This window comes from Stegodyphus dumicola, chromosome 9 (genome assembly GCF_044657685.1).
Source record: "Stegodyphus dumicola isolate Sdum_Otavi_A_Nest chromosome 9, ASM4465768v1".
In the NCBI taxonomy this organism is placed as follows: Eukaryota; Metazoa; Arthropoda; class Arachnida; order Araneae; family Eresidae; genus Stegodyphus; species Stegodyphus dumicola.
The window spans coordinates 119,320,852-119,348,014 of record NC_140776.1 but is presented as its reverse complement, the minus strand read 5'-3'; the positions used below and the strand labels follow the sequence as shown (position 1 = coordinate 119,348,014).

Genomic DNA, 27,163 nt, shown 5'->3' with positions numbered 1-27,163 from the left:
TTTGAGAATTTTAATAAGGAGCAAAATTTCGCGTTGTAAATCTATTGTATCTGTGCATATAATTTTAATTCGTTGTATTTGATTAATTATACTATTGTTAATTACTTTTTTGGATATGTTGGAGTTCCAATTTATTAATTTCTTAGTATTGAAATTGAAGTTTCTTGTTTTGTCAAAAAGTAAAATTTTTTTGTAGTTAATGATTTGAAGATCTAGAAAGTCTATGCTATTTTGTGAATTATTAGTTTTATTAAGTGTAAGACAATTCGGATAAATCTCGGAGTGTTCAATTTTATCAAAATTATTAATTGTAATAAGGTCATCAATATATCTGTAGGTGTGTTTGTAGTAATTTAAATCTTGTAGTTGTAGATTTTTTTGGAAGTTAAATTCTTTGACAAATAAAAAGATATTACAGATCGAGGTGCTGGAATGTAAGCCCATTGGCAATCCTCTGACTTGTTTAAAAATTTGATTTTGAAACTTGATGTAGTTATGAAAAAGTGTGCATTTTAGGTAGGTTTCCCATTTGTCAAGAGTCATGATATTGAGCATATCAGGGAAGAGTTTAGTTAGATCAAGTAGACTGGTATAGATTTCTTCTAGAGGAAGTGAGGTATATAAGTTTTCAAAGTCATAGCAATTAATGTTTTGGATGTTAATGGTTTGAATGGTATTAATGACAGGAGTGTTATTATGAATGATCCAGGATTGTTATGATTAGTCTTACAATCATTGAAAATAAATTTACAGATTTTATTAAGTTGAATTAAAAAATAATAGTCTACATTTTTCTTGTAATTTATTAGTTCCATTAGCAATAAATCTGAATTTTAATTGAATTTTAATTGTGTTTTATGGAAATTGGGAATCGCCTAAAGATTAGTAAATCTGTTGTAGTTTGCATTGAAAGTAATATTGAGTTTCTTATGAAAAGTTTTAAACCTGTTTATTATAGATGTTTCTGTAAGGTTGGCTAATTGATAAGTAGTTGCGTTGAGAAGTTCTTTATGAATAATTTCTGCGTAGAATTGTTTTCATATAATAAGTTATTAGTTGCTTTATCTATTTTGTAATAGTAAAAAGCTGTTTTAATGTTTTAATATCTGATGTAATTTGTGACCAATTCAGTGTACTTTTAAACTTGAAGTGACTGATTTCGGTGGATATGCGTTGAAGAATTTTAGCTTTCCATTTTTAGAAGGTATCTATGGGTAAATTCAGTTGATAGCTTGCTTTAACTATAACTTTGTTGATAGTGTTTTCGAAAGTCTTGTAACAGAAATTTGTAGTCATGTTTCTGACTGGTCTAAATTTTGTACCATAACTCATTAGTGTTTTAAGTTGATGGTTTTATATGATATTCAGGTTGCCAGTAATTATGTGCTGGTGATGAGAATTCACGTAATTGCTGTAAATTGGTGTCTTACAATGTCATTCTGCTGTTTCATCTATTTCATGGTGGTTAGTCAGCAAGTTGCTTAAGGTCCTTTGATATTTAAATGCAACCATAGGTAATGTGTAAACTGCGGGGAAGTAATCTTTACAATCTCTGATTATTCTTGAGAAATGAATATTGTCAAACTGCGGATGTAGAAAATTGACTTTAAAATAAATTTTGCGTTGAGTGAGACTATTAGAGAGTCCGAAAAGACTAAAATGGAGAATCATGTCTTTAATGATTTGTATATCATCGTAGCTTTCTTGAATGAATTTTTTTTAGTTTGATAAGGAATTTATTAGTACAGGAGTGTAACAGTTGAAAAGTTTCTTGGGAAAGTTGTCTGAGTCAAAAAAACATTTCAATTGTTTTTTCAATGCAAATGTATCCAAAGTGGATAAAAATCTTGCATTATTTTTTATTTTGCTTCCTCTTATTTCTCTCTGCGTTTTGTTGCTGTAGTGCTTAAATTGGCTGAAAATAGACTTCTTAGAAGTATCTCTATGACTATGTATATAAGTGTTAAGTCCATATGGATAAAGTGAACGTTGTTTTAGTATATAGAGAGATTCCTAAAAAATTCGTGTTTTGTGATTGGGTATTATATCTAGTATCTGAAGTTGAATAGACTTGAAGTCATGGTGTTTAAAGTGCTCTAATTCTGCTGTATTGAGTTGTGATGGTGTACTTATTTTAATGCTATTTTTTGTGCGTTGAATTTTTTGATTTGAGCTCTATGGTTATTGATTCGAAAGTTAAGATTGTTTTTAGTCTGTCCTATATATTTTATATGTCAAGTGCCGCATGTAATCATGTAAATACAGTTAAATGTTTTTTATAAAAATTGTTTTTTGGGTTTATCTGTAGCAGGCATGGCGTTAAATTTTCAAGTTTTTCATCTCGTGGAATGACATTTAATGATTTCAATTTGAGATAAACTAGCAAGATATAAAAGTAAGGAGGCTGCTAACCTTCAATACAGTAAAGGTTTTGTATAAGAACTTTATAAATTTTAAAAATTGAAATATTAAAAAAGAAGAATGGAGGTAATATATAAAGTGGGTACATTAGGCAAGAGATAAATAGCGCTAATAGCTGCTATTTAGCATATCAAATGTTGTATGATCTTAAATTCATTAAGTGCGAAAACAAGTTACTATTACTTGCGCAATTGCTGCATAGTTAGTTAATAATAATTTATTTCCTAAACAATATTGATTAATTGATTATATTATCTCCTAAGTTTAATTAAAGTAGAATTATTTTAAAAGAGTGAATCCATACTGGTAAGTTATATTTCGAAAGATGTTTTGAAGTAATTTGAAAGCAAAATGTTAATAATGTTTTAACGGGGACTAGAGTTAAATCATCATGAAGAATAAAATTTCAATTGTAAAAGGAAAATCATATATATATATATATATAAAATCTTTATATATATATATATATATATATATGTTACCGTGAAAGACCGAAATTGGAGAATGTCGACTTTCACCGGAGAATGTCAACATTCACCAAATACGTCGGTGAAAGATCGAATATTGCATTACATTCTTGTACATTCGGACCCTCACCGGTGTATGTCGACACTCACGGATGTGTTCTGGTGTAGGTTGAAAAGAGAGGAGTATATGTACACGCTGTCATTGCAAAAGGAAGTGTTCCACAAATAAATGCTGTCGTAAAAGCAAGGGCCTCTTGTGCAATTGAAAGTGTCATAAGAGTTTAAGTTTTTGCAATAAATAAGATTTGAATCACGTAATTTTGTAAGTTTTAAACTTCTATTATTTTCCTTTCGCATTTTGAATGTACAGTGTGTTTTAAGTTCTTATATTCTTAAGTTCTTAATTTAAGTGCGTTTTTTCGTGACCGAATTACGGAGAAAATATAATATTCTTATGTGTTCAACATTCACCATTAGTAGATGGTGAATGTTGACATTTACCGGTGTAAGTCAGAAATAAGAGTATTTGGAAAATATTTCGGACATACAACAAGCGACTATGTGAATGTTGACATTCACCGGTGAAAGTCGACATTCTCCAGATTTCGGCGTTTCACCATAACATATATACGATAAACGTATATATATAGATATATATGTATATGTGTGTGTGTGTGAATTAATGTTAGGAATTCTGATCGCACATATTGATCTATAATACAGAGCAAATTTGGCAGATGAATAAGATAAAATATTCAGATTTATTTCAATTCATATTTGCGGCTCCAATTCATTTGAAATTCTAAACCTACCTATTTCTAGAATATTTATATTTCTCATACTGTTGGAATAGGAAGAAAGTAGCACGACGTCGTGTCAGCGGTGACAGAGATAGAAAAAAATGTGCATAGTTCGACAACATTGTGGCTTAGTAAGAGAAATATTTGATTCAGGAAATTTAAATTCCCGCTTAGCTAGGTCATCATCTTTATGTAAATCATGTGATGGGGATATATATATCTACATAAATATATTTTAATTAATTAATTTTTATTTTTTAATTTTCTATTAATTCAAAATTATTTAATATTATATATTAAAAAAATAATTACAATGAAAAGTTGGAATCTGGAAATTTTTATTATGTTTGATGAGTACATTCTCAAAACTCGAGCTAAATAATATTCTAAATCTCTGTAAATCTAGAAATATATAGTCTAACAGAAACAGATGAAGAGAACAATTTATATTAGATTTGTTCCGAATAGAGTATAGGATGGATTTCAGTGTTTACGTAATTTGTTTTACATACATATATATTATTATTTATAAACATAAAGTCCTTTTTGTCTTTGTTACTCTAATTATATCAACTATTTGACATTCAACAACTAACTTCATAACAACTTCTCATTCACAAATTTTACAAACTGGCCGTTTAAACACGTGTATTTTGTATATTAGCTTTCTGTTTAGATATTTCATTAGTTAATGCAATAACGTTTCCTCATAATCAAAAGGTATGACAATAAATTTGAATTCTTCACAATAGGATTTTCCATCTTAAACATTTATAATATATTTTTGTAATGAAGGAATGAAAAAAACATTAAGCATTATAAATCTGAAAACGTATTATTTTCCAGACCAGCGTTTTTGTCAAAAAATTATTAAAGGTATAATTAAACTGGACCTGAAACATTATGTTTTGTTTTATTATTTTTTCCGAAAAGACTTACGTTTCCGACACGTATTGCAATCTTAAACATTGGGGATCCAATTCTTCTAGTAGTTGATCGCTGAAGTATAATCCTGCTTCTCCTTCTTCTTCTTCAAATATACGTCGATAATTATTTGCGCTGAAATATTTTTATTTTATTAAATATATATGTTCATATGTTTGAATTCATTAATTTAATAAATGATTACTTATACGTTTTTTGTCAAAAGTAGTAAGTTACAGTTTGCGAGCATTTTTACAGATTGTCAAAGATTTTTAAACGCTCAATGTTCCACGAAGAAAATATCTTTACTTATTCAAAATCTTTTAAAAACAATAAATATGGAAATGAATATTCCTCTTATTAACCTAAATTCTATTATGAGAATATACAGGTATAATAGGAAATGAAGCTGCTGGCACCAACAGCTCAGGATGCCATATTAAAAGGTCTGATTGACATCTATCATCTCAAATCAAACCATGCAATCAGGAAAAAATTTTCCAAACACGTTTTAATAAAATAAGAAACAGGATGGGACGAGACAGATACAAGAAGATTGCTCGACGGTTACCTCCCGCAAGTATCCCTATAAAGAATAAATTTTTTTCTCCAATTAGATTGGCAACAAGTCATGGAAAGTTCCCATTTTATTACCAGAGATTCTTAAGAAGCACGTAAAATGCGAGCGCGAAAAACCTGCAAATCTAGCAAAATTTAAGCTTTATAAATGGCACACTTTCTTACTTTCCCTTCTTAGAAAAGATAACCAGGATTTGCATCAAAAATTCCAGAGAAACGTTTTTCTACAATATGAAGTGTGTGTCTGCACTTCAACAATTTATGAAATATATTATTGAAAGTGAAGGAACTGTGATTATAAGTATCTAGTAATATTACAAAAGTGAATAAGCATATATTTAAGAACAAGAAAATTTTTTAAACGGTGGCTTCCGTTGACCATGCTGATGAAATTTCCAGTCGAGCGCAATTAATCAATGTTTGGGATCTCAACCTGATGGCTGCGTATGCTGAGTCGATGACTGATCATTCATTTGGACAATTTCCGCACAGGATTAAAAATTGCCTTCCTACAGACTTCTTCACTTAACGGGACATGCGTTCAAAACACAGATTTACACGTTAACTGAAATGTATAAAAAAATTAGCGAAAACAAAAAAAGTATTTAAACGCACAATATCTCTTCGGATCTTCCTATGTTCCTGATTATTACATCTGCTGAAAACAATTTAATACGTTTAAATGCAACTACATTTCATTGAAGTGATCTATTAAATGTTTAACAGTTTTCTGCTGTTGACTTCAATAAATTTAATAATGTTTGGTATTTCATTTGTTTCCAGCAACACCTAGTCTCCTTTGCAAAGAAAATTAATATTAACTTTTGTAATTAAGAAATGATTTAGATGAAAAATTAAATTGGACTGGAGATAATGTCTCGGTTGTTTTCGTTAAAAGAAGTTGGTGCTTTCCTAATTCAAAAAATATCTCCATATATATACATAACATACATGTAATTAATTTACACACTTAAAAAAAGTATTCTTCACATGGTATCTTCAAATGGGTAGATACGATAGCTGAAAAACAAGTGTCGGACTAAAGCGGAGCTGCAAAGAGCGATTTGTTGTACTGATACTTCCGTTTATATAATTCTTGTTATTCGATGCATGTAGTTTTGTTGAAATTCGTGTTACAAATTGTTTATTCTCTGATGTAAAATGAATTATCCCAAATTTTATTCAGAAGATTTAAATAACGGTTTCGATCACAATACACAGCAGTTACTAGTAAAATATCTGGATCAGTGACTTTTTGACGTCATTTAAAACGCTTAATTACAGGGCCGTAGTACAATTCCCAACCGGCCCCAAACCCAGGGGTATAGCGATATACAATAGTGACATGATCGAAGATTCTTTGGAAATAATCGCTATCATCGAATGACATGCATATTCTATTTAAGTAATCATAGTCATCAGCTTTTAATATTCGTTGCAAATAATCATTGTCATCGAATAATCATTGTAAAGAATTATTCTCATCGGATAATCATTGAAAATAATCTTTGTCGTTACATAAAGGGGCATAATAGCTGATGTATAAAGAATTGTACTCAAATTCTCAATAAAACAATCGAATATGTATTGCAATTTATCATATGATCATTATTTACAGGAATGATTCTTAAATGATTTCGACCTACGGCTCCTAATGACGCCGAGAAAAACTTGCGCAACTGTGACAAAAAGAAGATTTTAAAATACAATAAAAGCTTGAAAGCTAGGAAAAATGTCTGAATTTAATTTCCTTTTGTTTAAATGAAGCTTAATGTTTTTAAAGGAAACTGAATATAACGTCATTGTATGTCGAAAATCTTTCGTTAATATCAGTATTTTAAATGAATAGCTGCTTTTGGCAACTTTTATGTTTCACCTTTGGATACGTGACACGATATGCTATCGCTACGTTAATTCCTTTATTGAGATTTTGAAATTTTGTTATATTGAAATAAATTTAAATCATAAACTCTAATGTATTACCTGAAGTGTCAAAGGTCTTTGTTTCCTGAGTTGGCAAGAAAAATGTATTTACGAATCGCTGGTTGCTTGGAAAGAATGAATACATTTTCTTCATAATGAAATGTTTCTATGCAGTTTATGCTATTCTAATTTTATTTATAAAAATTTAATTTCTTTTATTGTATAGTTCCTTTCTGAGTAGAAGTTTAAACTTCTGTAGGTATTTAACGTATTTTAGATGCAATGTTACTTTACTACAGTTACATAATTTTTTTTTAATTTACTAAAATGCCTGAACGCAAGAAGACAGCACAAATGTTACAGCGAGCTACATAAAAATGAAGTAAGAAACACTGGGAAACTCAGCAGGCAAGTACAAGAAAACTTGCGAGCTTCAAAAATGAATGAAGATACAACTAGAAACTCAGCAGGCAAGCATAGTGACAAGAAAGCTTACACATTCAAGAAAGTGAAGAAGAAACGAATAGGAGTTCCAGCAGACAAGCAGCAACTCAAGAAACTTCGCGTGCTCAAACTGTATCAGAAACTAGAAGAACACACAAAAGACATTCAGAAAACCAAGAAACACTGCGTGCTTCGGAAAGGGAAGCCGAAGCGAAACGGAGGCCCATTAGATAAGTGGAACGTCAACAGAATATGCGCGATGAAGAGAAGCGATGAAGATAAGTTGCGCGATGAAGATACGTTGCAAGTAAACGAAGGATACAAGACTCTCCGCGTCACCGTAAGATTCGACAGGAAATAACAGAACAGCTCAAGAACCTGCATAAACAACTCAAGACGCTGCAGATTACGAACAATTTCGGTTCGAAGAGGCAGAACTTGTACGAGAAAACAAGCTTCGCAAGAACGCATTAAGTACTCTTCACAATGCAGGAAGTTTACTTTGAGCAACACACTGTATACATAGAACTGGTAGACATATATAGTAAAGATTTTGCTTTGGCAACAGCCCCCTAGTAAAATGTATGAAGTTTATATTGGTATCTCACAATACCTGAACGAAATTTTTCTATTTACTTCTTCATTTACTATTTTCTTAAATTTTTTATCAGTAATCCTGTCTATCTATTATAGATATCAAAATCAGAAAAATTTAATTAATTATCTTTAAATGTATCTAAGTAATGAAAACTTCGCCCCTATTCATACCGAAACAACACGATGTAATTGTAGATAGCTAGAAAGTAAAATGTATTCAGCAGGCTGTACAGCAAGCGGCATGTATAAATGGTGATAACACAAGAATGGTATTTAATGTTATATACTGGCAGAGTTTTAAAATAAGAACATATACATCAGTGTTTTAAAAATACGAATTTTGCATCAAATTGCAAAACAAATATCTTAAAATCTGCCTTTTCATGCATAAGAGTTCAGCATTCGGAAAATTATATTTTCGTAAACGGTTTAGCAAAAATAACAAAAATTATTGCCTTGAGAAATGGATAATCTTGGTATGAATCCGAATTACGCCAAGACTACCCGTCAATGGTTGTTTTGAACACGCCCTAAATGTATATATATATAACCCTTAAAAAACGTAAAGTGAGTGAATCTACTATCCGAGTGTGTAATAGTATGATAATGCTATGTCGTATGAACATAACTTCTTGCATTGTAAATAATCTGTAATATTATGATAATGCTATGTCCTATGTGTTGAAGTATGTTGTAACAGTAAGTTGCGCTATGTCCTAAACGTTGTTAGTGCTATGTCCTATGTTTACTGTAATCAGGTCCCCTGTGTCCAGAGAGCTAGTACATGGGGGCTATACCATTTTTGTCAATGGCGATGGCGTGGTGCCCCCTGTACTTGTTCCTGTCCTGTCCTGTCCTATCCGAGTGTGTCTTTATGTCTTGAGATTTTAAGAAATAAAAAATGCATTTATCAATCTGGATAAAGCTAACGCTATTGCCCGAATAACAACGTTTATTTAACACTTGATATAACCAATTTCATATACATCTTGAAAGAAAAACATAAATTTCCTAATCAGATTCTACCAATTGCAGAAAAAAGACAGAAATAATGGAATTTCTAATAACACTACAAGTAACATACCGAGGAATAAATTGCGCGGCAAAACTGATGCAATCTACAATATGTAAACCAAAAAATTTAGGTTCCGCTATAGAAATGCAATAGAATGAGAAATGAAACTATGATGAGATTTATAATGAAAAATTTACCATAAAGTATTAATATATGGTATTAGTAAATATATACTTTTAATACTACTCATTTAAATATGCTGAAACTTTCATAATATTCATTACTTACAAACGCTTTTTCATCCATCGAAGCATAGCACAAGCCATTCTCAATTCAGTGCTGGTGCACGTCAATAAAATAAGGATAAATCCAAATTTTTACAAAAAATCAGTCGCCTTGACTCGTTTCTCAGAAAACGTATGTCTACAAATGCAGTATTAATATATCACATCAATATAATTCGGGATCATAAAATCTCCAAACAACGCATTAAACGCAAAAAATCGCATTAAGGCAGAATGAAGAATTTTCACTCTTACAATGGCTTTTACAACAATATACAATAGAATCTAATTTCTAAACTAAGTGTTCATTGTTACACCATATTTCATTCTTGAGGAATCTTTCATGGTTGTTCAGTAATTCTAACTGTTAACTGGTTTAAATCGAATTATGATTTCATATATATGCACAGACTTATATATGTATATATTAATACGTATCTGTAGTAACATACATCATCTTATTATATGTAGGCGCATAATTCTAAATTAATTATACTAGTCAACATAATTTATATATTGATAGCATCAGACTTTAAAAATTATTTATTACTATCTGCTTGCTAACTATTATATAATTACGTACAGTGGTACCTCGACATACGAGTTTAATTCGTTTCGTAACCTTGCTCGTATCTCAAAGCAATTTTCCCCATTGAAATAATTCGAAATGCCATTAATCTGTGCCAGCTCTCAAATCACGACCTCAGTTGTTTTTGTTAAGTGTTTTCGAATAAGAAATATGTATTTTCTTATTCAAAAACAAGAAGAAACAATTATTTATAAATAACAAATACATATTCTATAAAAACATAATTAAAAGAAAAAGTGAAGTGCCTACGGAAGCGCTTAATTTTTGTCTCTGGTCTTCGCTTTTTTCGTCATGCTCTGCTCATTTTCACCCGCAGATCGTTTAAAAAACTGTCGAAGGAGGTTTGTTTCTTCCTCCGTGTCAAGGATGCACGACTAGTTGCAACATTTTCGCGCGTTGAATTTTATCCACGCACTCTACAACTTTCTCCCACATTCCCAAGACCTAAGATCACGCTCTCTAGAAGAATTTCGGCTCGACAGCAGTTGTCGCCCAACAGTGGCGGAGGGGTAAAATCGCTGAGCACTGGTAGTTTCAAACTGGTTTCGATTCTAGGCGAATAGGTTGACTGCATGGGAGGTTTCGGAGTTTTTCCTATGTGTAACGTGTATATTAGCCAGATTCCCTTAGAATGTTCTCCACGAAGGCATCCTTCATCCTAGGCAGATAGCGCAAGTGTGCTTCGTTATAATCAACTAAATCAAACCAAACACCAGAATTGCCTGTGTGGCACAGACAGACTAAACACTTGTCGAGCACCGAAGCTAGAATCCTAAGATTCGAGGACGAATACGAAGGTTGTGGAAACCGGCTTTCCTATCTCCATGCCAGAAAACCGCTAAGCGGAAAATATTTTCAAGTTTTTTGTGGTGAGTAGGCGAAATAAAGCAGGATTACGATTATCGTAGGATTTACGTTATAATCATGATGGTAAAGTGATGTAATTATATTAAAATCATGACCAGTATATGAAATTATTCGTCAAAGTTTTGGAATGATTTTGGTATATATGGTTCGAAGGTAGCATTTATGACATTGAAGCATCCTTTTTGAATATTTATATAAATATGTCGCGAGACTGCTCAACTAAGGTGAGATCGTTATAGGCAAGGTCGATTATGCTGACATTTTCTCAAGTCAGTAAATTGACCAAAGTATTATACTTTAGTACTTTAGTTTTACACTAATGTTGAGAGGAAATAAATGTTTCTTTGCTCTTATCTGTTCCGTAATAGAGTTCCAGGTAGAGTGTGATATATGTAGGGATTATAGCGATGTTCAAAGTAAAAGGTATACAGGAAAGAAAAGTGACAAAAAGAAAAATGTGCCTTAAGTTATAGTTGATTTCTTTCTTTCAGCAAATCATGTATATTCTAAACGCGATCGTCTAATACTATAGCCAAAATTTATCGAAACATCGCGGCATAAAAATACATAGCAACGAATTTTCAAGCATAATTTTTTTTTATAAACTGACTAACATATTTACATTTTTGTGAAGTAGCATATTTACATGTATACGAAATGAAAAATAGATATGAGGTAATAATAAAAAACTAAATAAAATATGCTCCCAAATAAAGACGTTAAGGCAATAATTGCTAGACAAAGACAGAAAGTTGGTAACTAAACTGAGAACTTTTGCGGCGAAGACAATTTATTAGTTCAAAAATCTATAAATATGTCAAAATAGAATAAATTCTATGTAGAAATGTTAGCAAAGATACTGTTACGAATTTGGTATTTAAAAAGCTAATGTTACTTCAATTATAAATTAAATGGTTTTATTTCTCGCGCAGTGCAGGGCGTGACGAATATTAAAAGAAAGCTAAGCAGGAAAATTGAAAATACAAGATGGCGTGCATTAAATAAATAAATATCTCTTTTTGATTTCGAGAAAGTACTGGAAAATTCTAGCGCGTGATTTTAAAATCTTATAAAAGGAGGAAAACGTCTCAGTTCGTAGTAGTTGCTTGCTTAGTTTGTTGTTGTTTAGAAAACTGCTCTTGTTGATTGTAGCGAATTCGCGGATTAGCGTTCTTTAGCTGTTTTGAATTACGTTCTATTGGACATTTGAGTAGTTAAAAGATAACTACTGTGAGATATTGTAATACTGCATGATAATTTGAGAAAATGTAAGCATTTTTGTTGTGATAATAATAAATTTTTGTTCATTTTTCATCGGACTTGTGCATTCATTTCATAACGAACTCGTACGCACGCAACAATTTTTGGTGTCAGAAGTGGGATTTGAATGCCAATAACAAGAGCGATGGAAGAGCAATTAAGGCAGTTGATCTCAGCCTTTACCTCGTTGAAAGAAGATATGAAATCTAATCAGGAAAGGATTGAAGCGGGACAAGAATCCGTTAAGGAAGAGATAAAGGCCATTCAAGCTGGTCAATTAACTTTTAAAGACGAAATAAAAGCCGTACAAGTAAAGATTGAAAAGAGTCAATACGAAATGAAAAGAGAAATTGCCTGCATAATGGAAACCAAATTCGATGCTATGGAAGGCAGAATAGATGTGGTTGAAAATAAAGTTGGGCAAATTGAAGAAAAGGTTTCTTCCGTAAAAGGTCAAATTGAAGAAAGAGTTTCTTCGGTGAAAGAAGAAATAGAAGAAAGAGTTCCTTCTGTAAAAGACCATATAGAAGAGCGAGTTTCTGCCGTCGAGCAACAAATTGATGATAGGGTTTCAGCCGTTGCGAAAGAAGTTGACACTTTAAAGAAGAGCATAGCGAACGAAAGAAGCAATTCTGAGGGTTTTAAATTCTTACCGATGCCTGCTCGTCCATCTCTGAAGATATCCACATATGATGGGAATACATCCTGGCAAGTGTATAAAACACAATTTTCTATCGTTTAGGATGCGAATGGATGGGATTCCCAAACTAAGGCCATCTCGCCTCTTCTCTGAGAGCAGACGCAGCGGATATCCTGCAGACGCTTCCAGAAAACCAAAGACTTGACTTCGAAGCTTTATCCGGCGCATTGGAACTGCGCTTTGGCGAGAAATGTTTAAAAGACTGCAGCAGGCTTCAATTAAAATCCCGTCAACAGAAGCCCACCGAATCACTCCAGGAACTCGCCACAGATGTTGAAAAGCTGTCCCACCTCGCCTTTACGGAGTGCCCGAGAGAAACGAGGGAAATCCTGTCCCTGCAGTACTTTATCGATGGCATCCGGGATCCCGAAATACAGAAGGCTCTACGAATGGCGGATGTTAAAGATTTGAAAAGTGCTTTAGTGTACGCCATGAAATTCGAGGCAGCCCAGCAAGCCACTCGTCGAGACCGCCACCCCGTGAGAGCTGCTCAAGTCCAGCAGCCAGAGAATCAAGTCACTGCTCGTCTAGACGATTTAACTAGACAACTCAACGCCTTGAGACGGAATATTGGTGATAAGAAACCGACCGTTAAGTGCTGGAACTGCGGTGCTGAAGGACACATACGACGAAACTTCAGAACACCCCAGGGCACGGATGTTAAGACCGCTCCTAGCAAGCAGCAGGGAAACTAATTAGTGGCCATCTCGTGGGGCGGAGGTTGCCAGATAATGAAAAGCCCCAGTTTAAAGCGCTTCAGATTTCTGCAGTGAGAGGCGACAGTAATGGACTTTTTGTAATAGGACATATTAATGGAGTTCCCTGCAATATGACAATAGATACAGGAGCCAACGTTACCATCATCCGAAAAGATTTGGCTCAACAATTGGGAAGCAAACTTATCTGGACGCCGCCCTGCGTTACCCTCCAGACTGTGTCCGGTGAGAAGATCGATATCGCGGGGAAAGTGAACGTTAATATCAGGTTTGGAAGTGCCGCTTACCATCACATAGCATATGTAGCAGACGTTACAGATCCTTGCATACCCGGATTAGACTTTTTAAGGAAATATAATTTTTCCTTGGACTTTAAAAATAATGAATTGCATTCTGCGTCTGAGGACATAACGTTATTTGGAATTAATAATGAAGAAGTTAAATCTGTCCACAGAATCATAGCACAAGACAATATCACAATACCGGCAAGAACAGAAATTTTACTCCCTGGATCTATAGCCGAAAACAGAGATTTTCGCTACGGCATCATAGAATATCCCAATAACTCTAATACCCCGAAAGGAGTACTAGTAGCCTCAACACTCGTCGACTTATCGAGAATGGTTATTCCTGTGAGAGTTGCCAATGTAACTGAGAAGGCGAGAGTTATTAAGAAAGGCGACGTGGTTGCAGCATGTACTCCAGTAACCAGCGTTGAAAGAAAGAGCAACATCCCAGAACCCGTGTCCTCAGAGAGCATTACATCGGAGTTATTGCAGAATGCGCAATTAAACGATGAAGAGAAGAATGCTGCCGATCGCGTCATTAAAGATCTTCAAGTTGTTTTCTCCCGCTCGTCTTCTGACGTGGGTCGAACTAGTTTGACGCAACATAGAATCGATACAGGCGATCATCACCCGATCAAGCAACATCCAAGACGCCTACCGTTTGCTAAACAGGAAGAGGTACGAACACTTTTAAAGGATATGGAAGAAAGCGATGTTATCGAGCCTTCAGCAAGTCCATGGGCATCTCCCATCGTTCTTGTCAGAAAGAAAGACGGCTCAACAAGATTTTGCGTTGACTATCGCCGGTTGAATGAGGTTACGAAGAAAGACAGTTACCCTCTTCCTAGAATTGACGACATTTTGGACACTCTTTCTGGAAGCAAGTGGTTCTCAACACTTGATTTAAAGAGTGGGTATTGGCAGGTAGAAATACACCCTGATGACCGAGAAAAGACGGCATTTACTACGGAACAAGGGCTTTGGCAATTCAAGGCGATGCCGTTTGGACTGTGTAATGCGCCGGCAACATTCGAACGTCTTATGGAGACTGTTTTGAAAGGCCTTTCCTACGAAGCCTGCCTGATATACCTGGACGACATCATCATCGTCGGAAAGAGTTTTGAAGAACATTTAGAAAATTTTAGGAAGGTGCTTCAGAAACTGAAAAAAGCCAATCTGAAGCTGAGCCCCGCTAAATGCAAATTGTTCCGAAAGGAAGTGACTTATCTGGGACATGTCATCTCTGCAGAAGGTGTACGCACGGATCCTGAAAAGATATCAGCGGTTAAATCCAGGGCACGTCCCGAAAATGTCCATCAGCTGAGAAGCTTCCTAGGGCTTTGCAGCTACTATAGGAGATTCGTGAAGGACTTTTCTTCCATCGCAAGACCCCTTCACAAGCTGACAGAGAGCAAGCAAACGTTCTTGTGGACAAAAGAATGCGAGGATGCATTTAACAACTTAAAGGAAGCTTTAACATCTGCTCCAATCCTGACGTATCCTCAGCTCGACAGACCATTTATTCTCGACACGGACGCGAGCAATGACAGTGTCGGTGCGGTTTTGTCCTAAGAAATAGACGGCCAAGAACGTGTAGTAGCGTACTGGAGCAAGTGCTGGTCTAAACCGGAGAGGAATTACTGTGTCACCAGGAAAGAGTTGCTCGCCATAGTCAAAGCTGTAGAACATTTCCATCATTATCTATACGGCAGAAAATTCCTCCTCCGCACGGACCATGCATCATTAGCCTGGCTTTTAAATTTTAAGAATCTTGAGGGTCAAATAGCCAGGTGGATACAGAGACTGCAAGAATATGACATCACTATCCGTCATCGAAAGGGATCATCACACGGGAACGCCGACGCCCTGTCTAGAAGACCTTTGCCAGAAAGCTGCCGATATTGTTCCAGGGTGGAAGCGAAATACGAGCTGCTGACTCCGGTCGCAAGACAAATTACAACATCAACATCGGCTGATCGAGACCCGTGGAGTGATGATGAAGTCAGGAAAGACCAGCTGGAAGACCGTGACATTAAACCCATACTTGATTTAATAGAGTCATCAAACAGAAAACCTACATGGCAGGACATTTCTATCTGTAGTCCTACAACAAAACAATACTGGGCACTCTGGGATTCACTTCACATTCGAAACGGCGTCTTATACCGGAAATTCGAGTCGGATGATGGGAAGACGTGGGACCTCTGCCACGAACTGCTGATGGTAACAAATACATACTCGTTGTCATTGATTACTTCACCAAGTGGCCTGAAGCGTATCCTATTCCTGATTAAGAGGCTGTTACAGTAGCTGAGGTGATGATACAGCACTGGATTTCCAGGTTCGGGGTGCCTCTTCAGTTACATTCCGATCAGGGAAGGAATTTTACCTCGGTAGTAATCAAAGAACTATGCAAACTACTCTGCATTGACAAAACCCAAACGACGCCATTACATCCCCAGTCGGACGGCATGGTAGAGAGGTTCAATCGAACCATCCTTAATAACCTCTCATTAGTGGTTTCCAGAAGCCAGCAGGACTGGGACAAGAAATTACCACTCTTTTTACTGGCTTACCGCAGTGCTGTTCACGAGACTACCGGCTATTCCCCATCACAGATGGTCTTCGGTCGTGACCTTCGTCTGCCTTGTGATCTATTGTTTGGACGCCCTCCGGATTCTCCTTCATCGTCTGAGGAATATATTCAAGATCTCCAGGCCCGGTTTGAAGTGATGCACAACTTTGCACGAGAGAGAGTCAAATTGGCGACAGAGAAGATTAAGACCCGCTACGACACAAGAGCTATTGAACATCAATTCCACGAAGGAGACAAGGTGTGGTTGTGGAATCCGACTCGACGGAAAGGACTTTGTCCGAAATTACAGTCACCTTGGGATGGCCCGTACACAGTCCTAAATAGGCTGAATGACATCGTGGTTCGGATTCGTAAGTCTTCGAACTCTAAACCTAAAAAACCTTCGAACTCTAAAGTCGTTCATTACGACAGGTTAGCTCATTACTATGGCCATAGTACGTAATGTAAATAATTGTAAGTAGTATAAGACCATGGTCCTTTTTGTTTTTAAATGTATATTTGATTTGATTTGTATTTAGTATTTGATTTGCATTTAGTATTTGATTTGTATTTGATAGCATTTGATTTGTTTTATTTATTGCATTTATTGTTCATGTTGTTCATTATTGTAATGTAATGCTTATTAATGCATGTATGCCACAGTTGTAAGTTTAGCTTCCTGTTCAGGGATTGTACTGCCCGGGACGTGCAGTCCTTGGGAAGGGGGCAGTGTTACGAATTTGGTATTTAAAAAGCTAATGTTAGTTCAATTATAAATTAAATGGTTTTATTTCTCGCGCAGTGCAGCGCGTGACGAATATTAAAAGAAAGCTAAGCAGGAAAATTGAAAATACAAGAGCGCGTGCATTAAATAAATAAATATCTCTTTTTGATTTCGAGAAAGTACTGGAAAATTCTAGCGCGTGATTTTAAAATCTTATAAAAGGAGGCAAACATCTCAGTTCGCAGTAGTTGCTAAGTTTGTTGTTGTTTAGAAAACTACTCTTGTTGATTGTAGCGAATTCGCGGATTAGCGTTCTTTAGCTGTTTTGAATTACGTTCTACTGGACATTTGAGTAGTTAAAAGATAACTACTGTGAGATATTGTAATACTGAATGATAATTTGAGAAAATGTAAGCATTTTTGTTGTGATAATAATAAATTTTTGTTCATTTTTCATCGGACTTGTGCATTCATTTCATAACGAACTCGTACGCACGCAACAATACATTACTGAGAGCCTGCAAACACAAATTGTAAAACGAGTTTTCGAAACAGTACAGTGGTTGGCTTGTTTACACTTAGATGTCCATTGCAATGAAATGTTTCCATGGCGTATTTGAAGGGCTCGATTTGCAATAGCAAGAACTTGGCATCCAAAACATATCCTCAGCAATCATTCCGCTAATGTCAATGGAAAGCAACTTAATAAGAGAATAAAACTGTATGCATAACATTTGGCCCATTTCACTTTGACTGCAAAGAAAGAAAATTTAAATGTTTACCTAACAAACCTAACGGTTTTGGTAATTGCATGACAACTAAATATTCACTAAAACTCGAAAACTGTTTTAATGTTTGGCTCTGAAACCGCCGTACCTTCCACAACGGCGTGGAAAAGACAGTGATCATTGTTAAAAAATACCGCTAGTACTTTTTGGCAGGTTCTTACATGATTTACGTGTAAATACGGCTGGCTTTTACATTTATTTTTTTCTTCTAAACATTGGTCATTGTCTGCCCATATTTTAAGATTACACGTTAATATATAAAAGTATCGTTCAAAATATTCATTGACGTATGCGCTCGATTTTTTAATATATGTTGCGGTCACTTTAAATTAATATCTGTATGAGTTAAAGAAATGTAGAAAGCAACGAGCGAATGAAGGACAAGAATCGAAAGATAACTTCTTTGTAACCATTTACAGAAAATGTAATAACTGGTTTAATTGGACTGGGTGATGAAAAATCTTCCATCATTTTCATATTTTGGTATATTGGCTTTAGAGCATGAAATAAAGCAAGCTCAAAATATGACCTAAATCAACAGTAGCAGTTAGATACTCACTTCTCGGAAGTTATATCAGAGCGTGAAATAAATGAAGCTGGATGTATATAAATTGGCAAGATATAATATCGTTGAAACAAACGTAATTTTCCGGGAAACTTTTATTACAGATCTGGTGGCATGGGCAATCCAATGTAATTCTGAACCCAAATGGCTGTCTGAAAATGGAAATTGTCAGATTCTCGGAAAGAAGAAAAAACTGAAGTCAATCATTAAATCAAGAGCTAATTTTTTCTACATCAAAGAAAACTTTTGACCTAATCTGTAAACGATAGAACATAATCTGTTAGATATAGTCACTTTGTCGACATGGGATTCGGTAAAATAGATGAAAGTTGTAAAATATTTATTCATTTTAATTTACCAGGTATTTTATGGTTACGCATCTTTACTGTGAGTTCTCTCTTACCTCTTCCCTGTCAAAATGTAAACCTTAGTTCGTGCGTATTTAAATGAGGTAGAAAAAGGTAGTATTAAGGGAGGTTTTAGATTAGAACGTGTACGGCTTGCTGAAGGACACATTACCAGTTCGAATTCTACGATAGCAGTCTGTCGTTATTGTTGTATATTCTTGGCAATAGTACTTGTCCTCCTCGTATATGATTCAGTGAACTTCGCGTTAATAATTTCTCTGCAGCCTTTGGGCTAGCTTAATATTTAGCTAATTTTTTTTAATAGAAATACCTTACTTTTAAATTGCAAAAAAAAAATAAAAAAACATGCGTTTAAAAATCGCGATGCAGTCTTAACTGGTGGCATATATATACATATATATATATATATATATATATATATATATATATTTTTTTTTTTTTTTTTTTTTTTCTATTCAGTCGTTTTTCAGCTAATCACCTCAACGCTCAGTTTTCTTACTAAGATGGCTTTAAAAACTTATTTTGCCTTCTTAATATTAACACTCTGTGCGTTTACTTTATTTATTGAATATGATACTTTTTGCCCCTTAAACCACCTAAAATTGGATTCAACTACAAAATTACAATATATTTCACAGCAGCATAAATTTAGAATATCCGATAAACGGTCTCGCGTGCTGGAAATAAAAATGTTTTATTCGGTACAGTGTTGCCACTGCTCGCTGGGTTTGTTAATAAAAAATTTGTTTTACAAAATATGAAATAGGTAATAATTCCAAATTCGGCTTTCCATGGGGCCTTGCTGGGGTGAAGGGCAGCGCTACTCTAAATCTGATGGTTATCGGAACAGTTGTTTCTTCACAGTGCGGAAAACCTACATACATCCACGCAGATTCTTCTTATTGAATTCCTTTAAATAAAATACAGTGCGATAATATTTGGTGGGAATAATCTGAAAACTGATACAGCGCATTTAAATGTTTCGAATCAAACTGTCGTTTCGAGACTGATATCCCGTTCAAGATAAACGTCCATTTTGGGGTAATAAGTACAATATGCGAAACAACTGCAAAATTAGCAAAAAAAAAAGCTATTGTAGAGAATTCAATCGCAAAAAGAGAATGATTCAATCGCAAAAAGAGATGACACCAAATTACGTGTAATTACGGAGGAGGTGATTAGGCTACAGGCGAGGTTGAGAATGTTTTGACTTTTATATTTGAAATGGTAAATTTCCTTTATTAACTGTTATTAGCTATTGTTGTATGTATAATATCCAATCTGTACAAGCAGAATTCGTAAACAGTGCAAGAATGCATTTAATCATTTAAACAGTCCCTTGTGTCAAACGACTCGCAAACATTTTACCAATAAGTTAAGTAATTTCGGAAATATACGAAAAGATTTTTGGTATGAAAGTGTTTCTTCAGGAAAGGGCTCTTTCAGTTTCACAAGAGTATTTCTTGACTTGCAAGTCTGATATCCAAATTAATATGGGTTTCGTAATACTTAATAAATATTTTTAGAGCCACAGCGCATTTAGAGAGGGGCCTTGCAAAGATCAACATTAGAATTATACGTATCGAGTGCTCTTGGAAAAATTAGTAGCCTTCAGAGATGCTATTTTATAAATGTTTGTAGAAAAGGAGAATTAATATTTGTTAAATTCATTTTATCGTTTAGGCTACTAAGTCGATATTTTAAATTTTTACGTTTATTAAGGTACTGTTAAATAGTTTAAATTTGTTTTCATTTTTCATAATAAGCCGAATCATGAAAGAAAGAGATTGCTTACCAGTCGAAAATGCATGTTTTTAATTATTTTTCCTTTAATGATCTTTTTTAAAACTTTTGTATGGGAACTTATATTATTTCATTAAAATTTTTTGAAATAGATTTGATAAGATCGAATGAAGTGTCAAGAATTTAAGAAAATGCTAAACATTTCTCTGACTCCGATAAAATTAACATTTAATTTTCATTTCTCATATCGAAATTCACAAATAGGAAACCAGGCATTGTTCTTTTTCATTTCATGGTGTTCTAATTTTTCCACTTCAACTGAACTTTATCAGAAACTAGATGATGATGCAATAAATCGATGTCATCGAAACGACACTACTATATTAGTAGTGTTCCGTTATAGGAAATTATCAATATTATAGGTTTTTATAAACAAGATTTTATGCCGCTGTTTACATCAACATCCACACGTTTGATATTTTAATATAAATATTTAATTTTCCTTTGCAGTTAATAACAAAACTTTTGCCTTAGTATATGGCTCTACAATTGCATTGCTTTTATTTCTGAGAATGCATATTTTTATAGTTATTATATCCATGCTCACCCCAAACCCAATACGGTAATTTAAGTAAAGTGTCCGTGAATATCTGTAGTCGAAGAATATAAAGCCGTAGATGGCAACACAGGGAATTTCTGAAGACAGCGTAGACGCATTGTATTTTAATATTAAATAAACAAATCTTGTACTCTATATATAGAAAGTATTGCCCGCTTATTGCATACCAGTTTTCTCGTCCGCCTATACGGTATAAAAGTTTGTCTCTTTCTTGCTCAGGATACATTTAGTTTCTAAGTTTAATTGTTTTACTTTTTTGAATGAAACTGCATTGCTTCTTAGATGTAAAGCGGTGGTTTTGTAATGTCTTGGTGTGGAGAAAATGTTTTTCCGTGATTACTAATTTTATGTAACATATATCCGAACTTTTTGGAAAGGTGAGTGCCGACATTTCTCCTTTTAGTGTTACATGTGTGAACTTATAAGAAACTTCCGAAATTCTTATCTAAGGAAATTTTTCTCAAAAATATGGGTAAACCAGACCGGCTTCATGAAGTAAAAAATTCAGCAATTTGAACGTTTTATTGCGAAACTTTCTTTCCCGGAGGACATTGCACCAAGCTCCAGTTTTTTATTGTTCCATTTACGGGGATTAAGAAGGCTAATGAGCACGTAACCCAGTGAACCAGCTGTTGTGTCGATGGCGAAAAGGAAGAAGGCAGACAATAAATTGCTATAAAAGTTGCTTAATTTTGAACTCTCCACTCCCACGATTTAGACTCCGTGCTTGTTCTTCCTTGCTTATTGACGCTGAAAAATTAAACTGTGTAGATTAGAGATGATGGGATGAACATAAGTCTGAATAAAATTACATGAAAGAGGGAAGCCGAATAAACAGTGAAAGATTCCTTGGGAGATGTGTTGCAAACGGCCTACTTCCGTTTACTAGCGTATTTTTGACATTTTCGCTGACATTGAATTTACAGATGAAACTCCTACTAAATTTCTTTAAGAATGCTTTACTATTCCCAAATTCAGGATCCCGGTGCAGTTATTTATTGCATAATTCAGCAAACCTGAATTTTTTATGCAAAATTCTAAGTGGCAGAGCGAGCAGGAATTGTGTAGAAAATTGATGTAGTTTTATTCCGGGATAAAATTTTCTTACAAAGTGAAATAGCTAGTACTATTACACTTTCCAGTTTCCTCCTCTCGTATTGCAGTTTTAAAGCATTATTTTTATTCCTTCCCATTTCAACTAAAACTGTCAGTGAAATTCAGTCACTAAACATTGTGGTCGAGCGGAAACAAATAAGAAAAGCTACCTTCAATATCGATGCAGTGGTGAATAGGAAAAATTTGACAGAAGCAAAGATTTAGAAATAAAATATTTAGGAATGAGATTACTATGAACGAGTGCTACTTCAACGAGTGTTTCGTAAAGTTAATTTAAAATAAAAACTCGGATGCAAATTTAAAGGTTCAAATCCCGCGAACGGGCTGGCTGCATGGGCGTTTTCGTGGTTTTCCCCATGTGTAACGTGCATACGAGCCAGTTTCCCTTAGAAAGTCCTCCACGAAGGCATCCCTCCCTTTAGGCAGATAGCTCTCGTGTGCTTTGCCATAATTACGGATGATCTGCTCGGAGGATTCGACAGAAGGAGAGAGGCTTGTGACTCGATTAGTTTTCATTATTATCATTTTTTTCTTTTCTGCGAACAAAACGGGGAAATCCCTTTTTATGTCTATGTATAAATTAGAGTAATGTAACATTTCCACTTGTGTGAAATATCGAAAAAGATCTCGACATTGAATGATCCGTGCTCCGATTATTTCAACTGTAACGTGCACTTTGTAACCTAGTGGGTTGCAATATATTGAATCTCGAGAACATAGAGTCCGCGATTTTATTTTTCGTTAAGTACGGATACCAAAATTTTGAAAGCAAAACGAAAGTCGCGTTTAGGGTACAGAAATAGCTCAGTCGTATTTAGGGTGCAGATTTAGAATAAAATCGCATTTAGGTTACAGATATTAGTCGCCCAGATATAGCTCAGAAGATTGAAAACGAAAGTTTTAAAGATGGTTTGATTTAATGATGGTTTGGTTCAGATTTATGTACGGGATCCATTTTCCATAGTAACGAAAAATGCTGCTGGTCGGATTAAATGAGATTTAGCTGAACTTTATGATTTACTTGAGAGCAAGCTCATGGCCCTCGAAAGCTCAAAGGTAGAACTAAGGAAGAGTTTGCTGAATTTTTGGAGCCACTTGTTGAGTCCTGCTTACCAGAAACTGTTCAATGGATGATGCTTCGTCCCAGCAAGATAGTGCGCGCTCTTTGGATAAACGTTTGTGCTTTCTTCGAAACCAAGTGCAAAGGGAGGAAAGGATTAAGCTCGCACGTAGCCGGGTCGGGAGCTTCCCTTTCTGCTCATTCACGTCCACATTCTGATGTTCCCTATTGCTCTACAGCTGCTGCCTTCGTAAATTTCCAAGGCAATACAGGTAGGCGGAATTTAGGTTGTATTTTTTGTTAGAAATCCCACAATTCTGCCGAATGTTTTTCTGCTCGCAAAATGTGTTTAGAAGATAAACTAAAGCCTTTGGTGCAAACGCCTGTCTATTTTCGCCGCCTACGAGTTGGACATAGCTCACAGGCCTTCAGAAAAAAAGTAAAATGTTTAACATGTGTATAAATTTCACTATACCAATATGTGCTCTAATAGCGAAACTGTAAAGCGAAATGAAACTGAAAGTACTGTTTTTTCAAGTAATGCATTGTCTAATCAGCCAACTGTTAATAAAAATGTGTCTTTGCAAACATTTGATTTAAAAATAGTTTTCGAAGGTACACAACTTACAGTTCGTACGATTTTCGACAGTAGTTCACATAATCTTATCTTTCAGAAAGGGTCATCACGTTTTTGAAACTGCGTCCCAAATAGAAACAAACCATTCTTGGGGAGAGAGAGACAAGTCCTAATTGCCATTTAGTGTTTGATGTTAATTTAAGAAATTTTGAGGGAACGTATGAACATAACTTTGAAGTACTTACTCATAACAAAATATGCGAATCTGTTCCAAAAATAGTTGATCACAATACCCTAAATTAAAAGGTAGAAATATCACCTTGTCTGATTTGCAAGCTAAGGAATATAACATTGAATTACTTTTAGGAGCAGATGCCATCGGGGACATTATTGCTGGCAGCTCTCTGAAACTGCACTCGGGTGTGTCTGTAGTGGCGACTGAATTCGGATACACTGTGATTGGTAAAGTAAACAGCTTATCTGAAAAATCTACTTCAGCTACTATTCTAGCATTACTGGAAAATAATTTGTTCAACAATATAGTGTCGTTGCATTCCTCTAATCTTGTGTAACCGAACTCTGGAATTTAGATGCCATTGACATAACAGACCCAACCGAAGATGTTAAACTAGAACTTGCTCACACCAACACAGTTAAGCAATTCAAAGAGATATTAAATTTTCTTTCCGATGGCCGATATGAATTGCCACCATCCTTTAAATTTGAAATTCTGTTACCTAACAATAAATCTATGACCTTTAAAAGTCACAAAAGAATGTGTCGACGAATTGATGAGAAAATCAGTTAGGTGAATATAAGGTAGTTTTTGAAGCAACGGGAAGATCTAAAAGTAATAGAAAAGAATTTAGTATGCTTGATTTTTTTCGCCATTTATTTTAACAGAAAGTTGCTTAGTAAGATTTTGTCCAGGTTTATTATTTGTCATGATTCTAGATTTGGAGGATGAAATTTCAAGTTTAATTTTCTTGCATTCTTGCTGGAATATGGCTATTATTTCTTGACAATTTCTTCGAAGGATTAAATGGGACCTTCCACTCATAACAAATGCGACATCATCGGCGAAAGCAGTAATTTTAGCAAAAGGAAGCCAAGCACTTTTTATAATTTTATTAAATGTAATATTCCATAATTCTGCGCTTATACATGCGCCTTGTGAACATCCACGAACTTGTTTTCTTCTGATTAAAGAATTATTATATAAAATGAGACTATGCCGATTATCAAGGAAATTATTGATAATTTAATAGATATTATAAGTACATTCAATATTTCTAAGTGCTTCTTTAATTGAGGGCCGCCATAATGAATCAAAGGCTGATTTGAGACCTAAGCTGATTATTGCGGATTGTAGGTTATTGATTTTATTAACATGGATTTGGTTTAGGACTGCACTGGTTGCATGAATGGTAGATTTTTGCTGCCTAAATCCACACTGATTTTCATTAATGAATTTATGATGGTGAAAATGGTATTCAAGTCTTCCTATAATACAACTTTCAGATTTTCTCCAAGGGATGGTAGAAGGTTAATTGGCCGATAGGAATTAGGATTTTCATGAGCTTTGTTCTTTTTGAGGAAGAGTATGTTTTGTCTTGTTTTATAGCAGTCTTGAAAAATACCAAGTTCGAGACATTTATTGCAGATTAGAATTAGCTTAGGATTACTTTTATGTATAATTTGATAGCAGATTCTATCTGGTCCAGGAGCATTTTCGTTATTGAGTTTTTTAATAAATAGATTGAGTTCCATGGCTGTAAATGTGTTATCATTTTCTTGGAAGTAGATTACAACGAATTAATCTTTGTTCAGTTAAATCATCATATATGTTTTCTTTTGGTAGAATAACATCTAGAATGTTTTCTAAAGTGATCTTCGTAACATTTTTATCATTATTTCCCCTATTAGTGACTGTAAGTTGCGTTGGGTGGAAGATTTTGTTGGTTTCAATTTTGTACAATGAGCCATACGTATACTGGTTGTTTGAACAATAGTTGCACCATGCTTAAAGCTTTGCAGACATTATTTGCTTTTTATATGGGGCTTTTCGTTTTTTGTATTTTTGAAGTAGGTTGAGTCGTTCTTCATTAGTTTGCGATGATTTCAGTTTTCTTCGTAATGCTCGTGTTTTGTGTTTGACTTAGCGGAGTTCTTTCGTCACCAGTTGATTTTTATAATGGGTATTGATGATCTTTTGAAGAAGGTACGTTCGTAGGTATCTTGAAACTTTCTGATAAGTTCCTTGGTAATATTATTAAGTTCTGTTTTGGTTGTACACAGAATAATAGCATTTAGAAAGTCATTTGAAATTGGATTGAACTTTTGTTGAAATTTCTTTTTTTTTTTTTGTTATTATTGATTTTAAATCTGGTAAGTGCAGTAAAGGACGTATATTCAGTTATATCAAAAGAGATATATTTGTTATAAGATTCGGTATGTTCATCTAGTATTGATCTGTTGTTAATTTTATTATCAAGATGTGTTGTAGAAATAAGAAGATCAGTCCAATAATTATTGTAGGTATTATCAAAGGTAGGTCGGTCAGTAAAATGATTATGTAGAATGAGATTGTTTGCATTTAAAAATTCTTCAAGTATTCTTCCTCTGTGATCGGTTTGTAAGTATCCTCATTAAGTACTTTGCGAGTTAAAGTCTCCACAAAAAACATGCGGACTATTATTATTGTTGTAAGATTTCATTTAGTATGGATAAGGTTTGATTTGGATTTTTGACGGAGATATATAGATACTAGTAATAAGAAGCTGAGATGCATTAGTATTGATTGAAATTGTGATTATATCTCGAGTATTAATAATTATTGTAGAATTCCATTTATTGTTTGGAATGAATATGGCTGTACGAGGAGATAAAACACCCGTTGAAGCATGACGTTGAATAATTGCCCAGTTATTTGGACTTCTTCCTAATTTGCCAGTGATGCAATAATGTTCTTGATTTATAATAAAATCTGCCAGATAATCTACTTGATACTGACATAGTTGGTCGGTGGCGGTCTTTGCTCTTTGAAGATTTATTTTGAGAAAGCGGATGCCATTGTTATTCTTTTTATTGATGGAAAGTGTCTATAGATAGTCTGCAGGATCTTGCATTATTGTTGATAATATGTATTGGATTTT

General features: G+C 34.4%; 1 protein-coding gene across 2 annotated transcripts in view; it reads right to left on the bottom strand.

The window, feature by feature from the left end:
• The window catches only part of LOC146995471 (uncharacterized), a 108,855-nt gene that overhangs the window by 4,506 nt on the left and 77,186 nt on the right, over window positions 1–27,163 (bottom strand). The window contains exon 3 of one of the 2 annotated variants that reach the window (XM_085824002.1): window positions 4,628–4,747. In XM_085824002.1, the coding sequence (XP_085680128.1) occupies window positions 4,628–4,747 (120 nt within the window). Of the gene's footprint in view, window positions 1–4,319; window positions 4,748–27,163 lie in introns of those variants that run through there. The other variant, XR_015043074.1, reaches the window with a different exon arrangement.